At 37.0% G+C, this 13,347-nt stretch overlaps 1 protein-coding gene across 4 annotated transcripts in view; it reads left to right on the forward strand.

Annotated features, from left to right (window-relative positions):
* LOC107272028 (octopamine receptor Oamb) overlaps nt 1–13,347 on the forward strand; it is a 48,503-nt gene that overhangs the window by 33,390 nt on the left and 1,766 nt on the right. For 2 of the 4 annotated variants that reach the window (XM_015748722.2, XM_015748719.2), the window contains exons 2-7: nt 7,343–9,503; nt 10,938–11,075; nt 11,413–11,511; nt 11,595–11,722; nt 12,671–12,808; nt 12,904–13,183. In XM_015748722.2, the coding sequence (XP_015604208.1) occupies nt 9,243–9,503; nt 10,938–11,075; nt 11,413–11,511; nt 11,595–11,722; nt 12,671–12,808; nt 12,904–13,183 (1,044 nt within the window). In that variant the 5' untranslated portion in view covers nt 7,343–9,242. Of the gene's footprint in view, nt 1–7,157; nt 7,277–7,342; nt 9,504–10,937; nt 11,076–11,412; nt 11,512–11,594; nt 11,723–12,670; nt 12,809–12,903; nt 13,184–13,347 lie in introns of those variants that run through there. The other 2 variants (XM_025089289.1, XM_015748721.2) reach the window with 2 other exon arrangements.

Below are 13,347 nucleotides of genomic sequence, written 5' to 3' on the forward strand. Positions count from 1 at the left end.
GAGGAAGAAGCTCGTAACTTACTTTGCTAAGGATAGATAAGAAGCAGCCGCGAGTCTCGCCCTTTTGAGCCATACGTTTTCCCCCAGGGACCTGTTCCGTACATTCGATCGCAAAAGTTATCCATACTGCGTATAAGATTGCACGTATACAGATAGTGTTGAAAAGTGCCGAGTAAAAAGCGTTTTTTTTTTTTTTTTCAGAAAACGTGTTTCTCGTCCCATTAGCACGCATGAGATTATAAGGACTTCAGCTATTATGTAGTATATATATGTATGCATTATATATATATATATATAAATATATTTATCAGCATATAGGTAGACTGTCACGATAAAGAGGTCGAGTATGTTCGAAACTTACGATTATGAAAGGGTCTCGGTGAATTTGCTTTTCGATAGACTCGTGACCCTCTTGCGAATTTCTTTTGGATTATTTGCTATTCTTTACACAATTTTCTAAATTCACTGTATTGCATTCAATTAACTTTTATATCATTGCTGAGGTACCGATATTTATTTAAATAAACAGTTACTCCAGGACTTACGTATATGCGTCTTCGATTGTACAGGAAAATATATCTGGGTATACATATATATATATATATATATTTAATGTATACTCAGTATACACACACATATATATATATATATATATATATATGTATATAGTTTAATAGGAAAATTGTTAAAAGAGTTTCCGTATTGTTGGATGATATAGATATTGATTCTGCTATCTGAAGAGTACATTTTAGACATCATCAGGTATTCTTTTTGGCTTTTCTCAATATAACTGTAATCAAAAGGATTTTCCGTTAAACCAACCCTTAATCAGTCTGTCATTCACCATGTTGAACGAATGCGTTTGTAAGTTGTAAGGAAGTTCCTTTCCGAAGAAACGTTACTGATTTTTCCAACGGATAGGTCCAAGTAAAGTGTGTTTCCCTTTAAATATAAGAATAAAGGTTCCGAGGGTAGACAAGAATGAAAAGTAATAAAACTGACGAAGAAAAACCAGCAAAACCCAACGAGACAAATTTTATTCTTATTCGAATTCCTTGTTTCCCCAAATGGATAGGATTATAAACTTCGATTCAACGAACGAACTCGAAATTGCGTGATGTCCTGTATCAAATTGAAATTTCAATTTCGTTTTTGTATTTGATACGAGCGAAGAATTTTTCATATTCTTCTTCTTTTTTTTATACTCAGGAAATATACAGCCGTATAAGGTCAATTAGATGATCGAATCATAAAAAAAATTGTATTCAAATGAAATACTCACAATACGTAGAAAAAATAGTAATAACAATGAAATTCAGTCATTCTTTTTTGTATTTTATTTTTTATTTTTTTTTTTTCATCCATTTTTTCCCCAGTCTTTGCCGCGGGAACCAAATAAAAATTTGAGTTCAACCATCCAAGTACCTTTCGATTCGATATTTCGTGAATGTGAAAACGTTCGATCTGAGATACCAGTATACATATAATACATATACATACGTTGATACCTATGAACCGTATCGACTATATGGCATTGAATAATACGCTAGCGTTTTAAATAGAACATTCTGATTATAGCAGTTTAGAAGCGACGAAGCAGACCTCATGGCAATAATAACCATTACTGTGCTGTAGAGGAATGAAAACAGATTGAAATGGAGAGAGTCACGATATTTGTTGACGAGTACTTTCTGATCCATTTAAAAAGAACACCATCAGTAATTTATTATCGAGAGAAGAGAGGCCGCGGTATTCCTCCTGTATATACACGTTTCCTTACACCAGCTAAAAAAAATATATTATCCAGTATCAAGCTAATAGATAAATCGAAAGTGCAAAAGTATAATTTTACGTGTGGCCCGTGTGAATTGATATATGCATATTGTATATCCGATTAAATAATTAATCAGATACCAAAACAAGAAAAAAAAAGTTAGACTATTTTGACATTCGTTAAACCTAATCACGTGTACGAATACGATATATTTGTAAAGGGATCGTGAACTCCGAAGGGTACTTAATAAAATAGCCTTAGGAGGGGAGACCGCCCCCCCCCCCTCCGTCATTTTAAGAATGGAAAAATGATTAAATTAAATACTAATTAATTAATTTATACGAAGGGTGATAATCAATTAAAAACATCAACCCTCGATCCCCTACTAAAACGTGAGCATAGATTAGAACGTTAAATTTATTATCTGCATATAGCGTTATACGAGTATTGGTTATTCAATGAATTCGAGTGGGTTGTGAAATTTTTATTGAAAAAATTTTTTTTCGTTGCTTTTGCAACACCGTATTATAACTTTATTCGCGTAGCAGTAAGACGTCCGAAGGGGTTGAAGTGACATTAGAAACTTTTCGAGTCCACGCAATCACATTAAGTATCCTCAGGTAACCTACCAACCCTACGTAACGGACCTACTAATGACGTAGCGAGAAGCTTCTTCGGGGAGTCCAACAGGACGGAAGCCTCCACCTACAATTCCCTAATTGGACAGATGCCGCGAAATGTTAGGCGCTGCAAAGTTCTCGTGAGAATCTGCGGACCCCACTTTACCTCCAGTTAGCGCGTTTCTCTGTTTCACCGCGGCGAAGTTTACATTAGGCAGCTCATAGCTGTGGCATGGAAGTAGTATATGTATAAAGTAAGTACGTATACACTTATGGGCGAGTAACTTACTTGTAACGCTCTAACGAGTCGTTGTTTCCTTCTACAGTTTTGAATTTCCCGCCCTTATATATTTCCTTTGTTAAGCGTTCCTTTTCTTTGGGTAACTCGCCACATATATTCGTAATAACAACACTGCGGGCTTTGCTTTGCAATCGATGCTTCGTTACTATAGCGGATTTTACAGATCGATTGGAATTCGATACCGGAGTCTAATAAAGTGTCTCTGAAGACCACGAGCGTGTATTATACGCAAGCTCTTCGGCGCGCAACGATTCGTGAACTCACGTTGGAGTATTTCCAAAACGGTAGGTTGCGGGGTCAAAATGTATTTTTACGAAAAATTTCGTACATCCGGGAAAAAAAATATTTCGGGACAACCCATCTGCGTTATTTCATATATTTCTCAGGGAATTAGCTTCGTATATGAATTTTTCGTGTAATTTCGTGAATTCCGTCGAATATCTATTTTTCAATGCAACTATATACGTGCTTTGGAAAATTTTTTGTGAAATGAAAAACATGAACCTCGTTTATGTTACCCGTTAGATTGTTTACTTAGTTACTATCAGTGGTTCGTAAATTGATACCATACAGATATAGGTACTATATAAAGATCACAGATTGATCCTTCCAGAGTATGTAAATTCTATATTTAATAGGGTAAGAAGGATAAAAATAGAATTAGATGTTGAGACGAGTATCGCCATCTCGATTTTTGAGCTTTATAAATATTTCTGCCGTCCTCGAGGATCCTCGTAAATACGTAATTTCATTTTCTTCGGTGTGACAGACTAAAGATTTTCACGAATTTACATCCAACATACCATTAGAAGCTGGATCGTGTTTTACTAATGAAAAAAAAATTATAAATATTACAATGGCTTCACTCGATACAGTATCAGCAACGAATAAATATCGAAATGAAATTATGGGGTCGTAACATAATTAACTTTGGTTATAAGTACAAGATCGTTCTACTTCCAACTGAAATTATTTATGTTACAACCCAATATATTGGAGAAATTTTATCGACTTATTTCGTTTTTATATTGCAGCATCCTCCTAATTTGTTCCCTATATCGTGATCTTTCGCTCATTACAATAATATTAGGGAGCCTACGAGTAAACTCCTCGGTCTCCAGGCTTTTTATTTGATTTTGCTTTACTCTCCGAAGGTTGATACTCTTTAAGTACCGGGAACTCACTTTCCTGGCCCGAGATCAAAAAACAAGATAAATCCGTTTATATGAGACGGTGAACGAGACAGACGAAAATGTGATTTGTCAAGAGTTATTGATCGTGAATTTAAGGTCGACGATCGAATGTCTTTCTCCGGTGTACAAATAACAATGCCAACAGTCCCTTCTTGTTAGAAATTCAATTACCGGAAAATATCCCGAGATAATTGAAAAACAAGGTAAAATCCCCCACAAAGTACGTGCAGTCGAAATTCTCTGGACTTTGTAAATAATTCAGGTAAAAAATCATTCGCAAGAACATTTTAATCCACAGTAATTGTACAAAGTTTCTCGACGATCGTGTAAATGAACTCGCCGAGAAAATGTAACTTTCCCAAACTGTCACTAAAAAAGTTGCAAAAAATATATGTAAAATAACTCGAACAGAAGTTCCCGAAGGGTCGGGCATTCTTGTTTCCCTTAAAACAAAGGAATCCGAAAATTCCGAATTATCGTAAGAAACTAATTATAAAAAAAAAGCATTAGGTCAGTTTAATTCACATTTAATATCTAAAAGTTCACTTTTTAACTGTTTTAACAAAAACAGATACAAGGGTGAATCTTATTCACCCAGCATCCCTTCTCGCCTCTGCACCATTCTCGACCCTATTTCAATTCGAAGTAACTTTGACTTTACTTGTTACTTCTTCAAACGGGCAACTCTTGTTTGAAATTAAATAAGCCGGGAGTGAAGTCGCTCCCGTTTGGATCAGAGCTGCCCCCTCCGTTAGGTCATCATCCTCCAGTTCAGGACGAACAAGTATAAGGTCCATTCCGAGCCTTCGCCGAGATTGGAAGCTGAGTACGGAAAGATGGTAAAGTAAAACCTTAATCAAGCTTCAGCACCTTTTTCTCAAATTGACGATCTCATTTCGCAAGGTGAAATCTTTCCAGATACTTCCCGGCAAGATTTGCACTTTCAACTTTCTTCGCTACATCAATTTCAAAAAGTAATGGCCAACGCTGTGTCTGGATTTTAAGAGATTATCAATTTTTTTTTTTTTTTTTTTTTTTTTTTTCTCTCTTTCAAGCAGATACATTCATTCTTATTTGCTTTTAACGTTGACTCTGTATAGCTATATATCTATCGTACGGCTATCAGCTGCATCTAATGCCTCTACCAACTCTCTATAACGTCGATTGGATGCACAATGGATATTCAGCCTGAATATTGGTTGCACCTAATATACGTTTGTATCGACTAGAAAGACGTTATCTAAATGTCCAGTGGAGATTCAGTCGACTTGCTTTACGTTCCACAGTAACCGTTCGTCCCCGATATACATACACAATATTCCTATTGTTTCCGTATTATCGCTCGGCATAAATATATTATATATGCAGATACATAGTTGCATAAATTTCTATGATACATCATACTCGTGTATCAGTACAGACGAATGAGTCCAGGGAGAGTTCATAAATATTAATCATGAGTATCCTATTTTGTGCTACAATTAAAAAAAAAAACTATTTCGTTATCACGCCAGGAATACACGTAATTCAAGAAAAACGTGCAGCTAACCGAACATTAGATATACATATATACACATGAATAAAAAAAATACTATATACGTATACACAATCAGCCGAGTACCAAAGAACGGGTTATGGATAAAAATACGTGAATGAGCAACGAGGCGTATCGGAAAAAGCTCATCCGAAGATCATCAATTTTCGCGAAAAGAGAGCATGCTAAGCAGCCGGACGATAATTTATGTTTTTAATTTCAGGAAAAGCAATCTATTCGTTTCTCAAGCTATTTTACCTTACCGTATTCTCACGCTATTGCTCGACTACTTTCGGAGTTTGCTCGAGTTAAACACACAAATAACAGTTTAACTTAACGAAGACTAGCGTCGACTTGGGAGGTTATGTACGTTCCCACACGAAAATATTTCGAAATTATATTCGCTATATATGCTGAATCTTATATACAAAATTTGTATTAACTATACAACATATATATTATTTATAATATTCGCGCTGGTGGGAACGTGGCTGCGGGCTTTGGCTATGCATATAGTCGCCGTAACGTCACACGATGCCGTAAGGAATATAAAGTGCAGATATAGGTACTCACAAAGTCAATAAAACAGAAGGAAGAATCAACGCTGAACGTAGGGAAACTTGGATTGTGCTGTCTCACTCAGGAAAGAGGAAGATCCGCTGCCGTGTGTCTGGAGCGAACGTAATTAAATGGCGTCAGCTGTCTAATACGGACCAATCGGCACAACGCTGAGTCCAGGGACGCTTCGCGCGGGAAAATTAAATTAAACGATCAATTCTACCACGTGATGATTAATAAGCTTTGTACGTTCTAGACGAGACTAAATTTTTTATTATTATCCAATAACTATATATATACCTATGTGCTGTGAATATATAAGATATATATACATATACACCAGGTATGTCAAATTCTACCATTTCTATATGGTCCTGTACAGATAGGACAAAATAATGACTGGTCAATGCCCTGTAGACTCGACGCATCCAACTTTTTGTTTGTTATTGATACGTAACGCAATTCACTGCTCCTATCAGTGTGAGTTAGACGAACGAATTGCTTTCGAAATTGGATAATTTCACGTGAAGACTATCTGCAGCTCGGTTGGGGGGTGTAAACTTTTCGCTTTTTTATTATCTTACTCGCAATTATATGTCTATATATCTGGTACTACTTTTTTTAGTCTTCACCCCAGCCCCCTTTAGACTCTCCTCTATTTTCGGAACGTATGAGAGTTGTGTATCGATCTCATCGGGCAAAAGTTTTTCAGGGCCTAGACGTGTGTCGCGTACTACTGAAACATTCATCTCCCAGCGTTGCCCGCAAATCTTCTGACCGCAAATTGTACACTGACCGTTCGTTTCGTAGACTCTCGCCTGCACATCCCCATGTATAATAGAAGAGTCGACCTGAATGGAATAGGGGCGAAAGAAAAAGAGCGACATAAATAAAGGGGGGGGGGGAAGGGGGGGAACGATGAGTCAGTCGGGCACGAATGATTTTTAACAGAAATAACAACTGTATACCTGCATATACGTATGACAAGCCTTCACTAAATTGCCCTTGTAAATAATGTAGTGTAATAGCGTAAGGGATTGTTTTTACGTTATAGAAGTTTCTATATATAAAGAGAAGCACTGCGGGTAAATGATATATCCACTTTCTTTTCACGAGTCTCTTGCTCATTTTTCTTTTTTTTTTTAAACTTTTTCATCCCCTTTTTTTTTTATTGCAAATTCTTTTTCTTCGTGTCAGCTTTCACGTAGATGCTTCACTTTCTACGGAATCCCATCGCAAAATTCCTTTGAGACTGTACGTGAGCGCGTTTACGACGGAAACCCTCTACTTCCTGTAGTACGTGAAAAAGATTTTTCAATTTGATTATTATTATTATTATTCCTTCTATTCCTTTGATTGTAGAACGTCGCCATGAGGAAGCCACGGATATGGAAATAGGTGGTGCAGGAAGACGCGAAGCTGAGATGCATTTCTCGAATTTCGAGAGAATTTCTTAAGAGGAGGCTGAACATCGGGGAAAGGAAAGATGAGAGCGAAGCGCATCAAGAAGGAATTGCGTTTCCGTCTCTTAAGGTACAGACAGTGCTTAAAGTACCGGAAGATAATTTAGCTTCTCTGATAAAGCATATTGAAGAAAAAAAAAAAAAAATTAAGGAAAAGGAGTCAGAAGCGAAGGAGGCTGACACCAAGATCAAAGCGTATAGGGAAAGAGATAGTAAAAAAAAAAGGAAATTTAAGAGACGCTAAAGCCACGGCGTTCGACGATGATTTTCTTCAAGGTCCGAACGTTAATATACCCGACCATGTGATTGGGGCGACCGTCGCCATTTTATTTTTGCTGGCTGTGATTTTAATTGTAAAATTATCGTTAAGTCGTTCTCGCGTTAAACAACAAGAAAAATTATAAGAGTATATATATATATATATCTATATGTATATGAAGGCTGATTACAGTATATTTACGTCGATAACGTTTACGTTAAAGAATTATAAGTTTCGAGATATAAATGAGCAAGGGAAATCACCGCGCATCCGCGGTCATTAAACCTCATTTATTTACGAGCTCTAATCGAATCTAACAGGAAACTAATTAAACGCGCTGTAAATACAAATAGTGGCAGAAGTTAATTGTCATTAGTTATCGTTAACTTAATATCGTTGTGGTAAAAATGGAGGAAGTGAAAATTATGCGCGATTAAATAGTTGGCACGTTTTATCATACGCGAACACTGCTAATTAACTGAGAAGCTCGAGTTGATATAACCAAAAAAGAAAAAGAAGAGAAATTTTAACCAAAGAAAATAAGATCGCTTGTATTTCCTGATTGTGGTCTGATAAACGAATAAACTCTGCTGGTGGATATTGGGAAAACAAAAATACAAGTCCAAGAGTAGAAACATATCTCATAACATTTTCAAGTTGCCGTTGACTTGAGATACGTGAAAAAAAAAAATATAAAGAAAAAATATATAAAAGCAAGAGAGCCGTGACGTATCTTCGCATCTCGTATCCGCATATCTTGTGGCATTGCGTTTTTGTCAGATTGTTAAAAATATTTTTCACTTTCAAAGAAAAATTTGAAGGACCCTCGTAACCGAGGAGTTCCGACGTCGGATTCGTCGTTTGAAATTTGTGAAAAAACTGTAGTAAAAAATCGCGCGGGAATTTCAAACGAACCAACCGGAGGCCTACCAACGTGAAGGAGAAAGAGAGAAAAAGCGAGGTGACGGAAATCCGTGAAAATAAATTTTCGATAAACGCATGTATAAATCCGAGCACGTCACAGCCTGGGGGATGAGAGAAACCGAGATTAATCCTATCCCAAAACCCTAATAAATTCTTCCTATTTCAACAGTGGCAACGTTCTTTTTTTATCGCCGTGTCTCCTCGATATCTTTTTTGTTCTCTCTCTCTCTCTCTCTCACACACACATCCATTCTCCACGAACAAGAACGGTGATCGAAAACTCATTCCATCAACTCTGAGGAGTATCGAGGAAAAAAAACAAAGAATAAGGTAAAATCATTTTTCCTCGTAAAAGAAGTAACCCATGCAAGTTCTTATACTAAAAATAAGGTTTTTCCCATGTAAATTTGGCAAAGAAGAAAAGTTAAGTTCGATACACGCAGGCGTGCTCTTCTTCTACGTATCAGTGCGGGATGAGGGCTGGTGAGCATTATAGATCAGCGATAAAATTCAGTGAATTTCAATATTCGTATAACTAATTAAATCGGTACGAAAAACAACCACGAGATCTTATTGGACGACTAAACAAAAATGGCGGTCGCGAAGATCGACTAAGATGCGTGAGCTCAACGTATCCGCCTGTAACGCGCTGTACGGGGGCGTCGAGTGGTCAGGGTCAGGTATCGTAGTGACCCTGGTCGTTCTCGCAATCGTCAACGTCATGGTGGTCCTCGGTAACGTCCTGGTGATCCTCGCCGTTTGCCACACCACCAAACTTAGAAACGTCACCAACATGTTCATCGTGAGCCTGGCTGTAGCAGACTTGATGGTCGGCGTGGCCGTCCTACCCTTCAGCGCCACCTGGGAAGTGTTCAAGGTAAAATCTTTAAACATAACCTAAAATCACACCCACTCCGAACGATACAAATGATCCACGAAAATATGAAACCTTGTATAAAAATTTAATATTTTGAAAAAAAAAATGTATCGTCAAAATGCAATCACAGTTTTAGGAACTGTCAAGAAATCTCATCTTCCTAGTGACCACCGTAAACAAACGTCATCGCTGACACTCGCGTATTTACACGTGCGATTCCGTGTCAGTTTAACCAAGTACAAAATAATATACTAGCGAAAATATTTGCATATGACAAAAAAGGTCCATTGCTATAAAGAATATATACAGGTATACAGGCTAATGTTAAATTATTATACTTCGAGTTCAATGAAGATTTAAATATTGACGATGTTGGATATAGATGGTTTTTGAGGGTTGACGATTTATACCTACGCGTTTTCACTTCCATGTACTCGTTGATTTCACCCATTGGCTTGCATTTTGTAGCTACAAATTTTCGGGAGGTTCGTACTATACCATGTACATACAGCGTACACCTATGTCTAGTATAGGTATCTTCCTATATGGCTTTACTGTATGTATGTTATATACTCGTGAATATTCATTCTTTATTTCTATCTCTTTGTGTTATGGTGACAATATGGGGATACTAGCCCTATTTTTTCGAGTCTAACCGGATACTGGTATAAATACTACTTGGTACGTTATTATGTCTAGTAACCACTGTGCACGTGAAATGGTAACCTGGATACTTACGTAGGATAACGGCGAATGAGTTTTCGAGCTTAAAGCACTCTGTTCTCTGTTAGAAGATCAGAGGCTCAAAGGATTTAAACGTTTCCCCTGCTCGCAAGGCTGGTTTTCAAAGCTGCGAACAATGTGGGAATTCCTTGTCTGTGCATATAATGCCACACAACGGATCTCGGCGTAGCACTCGAATACTATACAAACTAACCTAACACGTAATACACGATACACAAACGCATACTCGTAAATCAATAGCAGCAGTAGGAAATCATTATAATTATTTAATAAGTGAAATTATCAATTTTTTCTGAAATACATTGAATTCCTAATTTCACACAATTAATGGCATATATGAAAGTATGAAATTTTTCAGATACTTAAAATTTGATATTTCAGCCTGATAAGTGGCAGGGATAATATTTGGAATTAATTTCCGAACATGCTTTTCTTATTGGGAAATTGATAAAAGCTTTGGATGGTGTTGGAAGAGAGGGTGGCGTAATTTTTTTTCGAAAATTGACAATACTATTCTTGTTTGCATTAGCGTTACGTACGTGTAGATACGCGAGAGACACGTACGGTTCCTTTTCGGATTCTCACGTGTCTAAATTGCTTTTCTTATCACATTTTCCAAAGTGCTCGAGAAAACTCGGCAAACATTCCATAGAAACTTTATTTTTTTTTCTTCGCCCTTCCACGAACAAGGTTTGGATCTTTGGCGACCTATGGTGCTCCATCTGGTTGGCTGTTGACGTTTGGATGTGCACTGCCTCCATACTGAATCTCTGCGCCATCAGTCTTGACAGATATTTAGCAGTTACCAGACCAGTTATTTATCCACAGGTAAATAATATATTTGAATTATATAGTATTAAATTGATTTTCAATATACGCTATAACGTTCAATTGTTTAGAGTGTACATACAATTCTAATCTAACTGATTGGGGTGTCAAAACATCCCTTGGAGATATCTGGTGTACTTAGATGATCCTATGAAGTTTATCAGTGGAAGATACCGGAATGAATGGTGATTGAGATTGAATGACTGGTAGCTAAAAGAAAGATGAATGATCGTAAAAGTCAATTTATTGACTCTAAGAAATTTTATTCATTCTTGAATATTTAATAGTTAATTATTTAATAAAATATATTTAAGACGACTCTATTTATTTATTTCAGATTATGTCACCAAAAAGGGCTAGGTTACTAGTGGCCGCTGTCTGGGTGTTAAGTTTTGTCATATGCTTCCCACCCCTGGTTGGCTGGAAGGACAAGAAGGTATATCGAGGGATCATTTACCCAAACTATTGCCATGCCATAGAAAATATTTATAGGCTAACTCAAAAATTCTTTATTTTCAGTCACACCCATCGCACAACACAACTTTTTCCCAGAGTGGAAGATTCAATTCCACCAGCATCTTCGTACCGGTCAAACCATGTCCTTGGATATGTGAATTGACCAATGATGCAGGTTACGTCGTTTACAGGTCAGTGAGATCGACCTGACCGTAAATCTGACATCTACAGTTATAGGAACAGAACAGAGTATCTATCGAATGTAACAGGGTCCCTGGGATTCAACCGGAAATAACCGGAATGCCTTGGGGCACGTTTAAACCTTGGAAAATCACTGAGGTGATCCCTTGAAATCACTTGAAGCCACATAGGACACAAAAACTGTTGACGTTAATAAAAAGCTGTGATTTAATAAATTTATAAAAGGCACGTGAATAATATTTCAGCTGTTTTTTTTTTGTTATTTGTCTGTTGTGCTTTTTCGAACAATTTTAATGTATTTTTTGTCTTATCTTTTTATCATGTAAACGTAACCAAGCAACGGAATTACCGCTTCTCATTAACTTCCGACCGATGGGCACGACGTAATCTTGGCTAACGTTAATTTTTTTAGAAATATGATTCATTGAGTTATGGCGTTGTCACATTACGTATTTTTAAGGAATTAATCATTGATTGGAATGGTTATCTGATTTAACTTAATCTCGTTTCTTATTTCAATCAAGTAAAATATATTTTTTTTTCTTCCACTTGGATAATCGATAAAAAATTATTCATTCGTATGACGCCAGTTGGCAGGTGACGCTGGTCTGATTATACGTTGTAGAAAGCTTGTAGGAATTGTGGAAGGACCTTATCGTTCTGTTAAGAGAGGCGCAAAGACTTAAAAGCGCTAAGCTAGGATAGCCTCCGCTCCATTGTGAAACTCTGTATCGTTCTTTGTCTTACAAGTTTCTTTGCGAGTAAATACGAGCCACTTGAATAATCGACGTGACACAAATTCGAGAAAATGTAAATAACGTGAATTTACATTGCTGAGGGAATATATCTTTGAAATCCTGTATAGAACTTTAGTCCGCCTTAATAATGATGATACCAAACGAAGGATATCGGTGTTATTAATTTATAACATTTTACAGCGCTCTGGGTTCTTTTTACATACCGATGCTGGTTATGCTTTTCTTCTATTGGAGGATCTACAATGCAGCCGTTTCCACCACCAAGGCCATCAATCAAGGTTTTCGAACCACCAAAGGCTCAAAAGTGCTCGGATCTAGGTGAGAGACTGAAAGAGAAAAGAAATTTATTAAAAAATTGTGTATCTCTATAGAATCCTGGAAACACATTATCTTTTATTTCTTTCACGTATCAGATTCGACGAGCAGCGTCTTACCTTAAGGATCCACAGAGGACGTGGAAGTGTTCACAATGGCAGCAATAACGGAAGTCCACGAAGTCCTGAATCGAGTCGTAGCTCGGTCAGAAGGGAAAAAATAAAAATTTCCGTTTCTTATCCCAGCACCGAGACACTCAATACAAAGTGTAATACTCTAGAGCGCACACCGTCAAAATGCTCCCAGATTTCGGTACATTACAGTAATGGACAGACCCAGAGTCAGTTATGTCCAGTTTCCAGAAACACTCATCTGAAGGTACGTCAATTTCATTGCATGAATTTTTTAAATGTTTTTCTCTACATTTCTTTTCGTTTACGAATACGAACAGTTTACAGCATCCATGCTCTGGTTTATTTAAACAAATTTTCGAGTGGTATTCGCGGATAAATTATACTTTCAAATCACGTGATTTCCTTGGC

The sequence above is a fragment of the Cephus cinctus genome, unplaced genomic scaffold (genome assembly GCF_000341935.2).
Source record: "Cephus cinctus unplaced genomic scaffold, Ccin1 Ccin1_scaffold1097, whole genome shotgun sequence".
NCBI lineage: Eukaryota > Metazoa > Arthropoda > Insecta > Hymenoptera > Cephidae > Cephus > Cephus cinctus.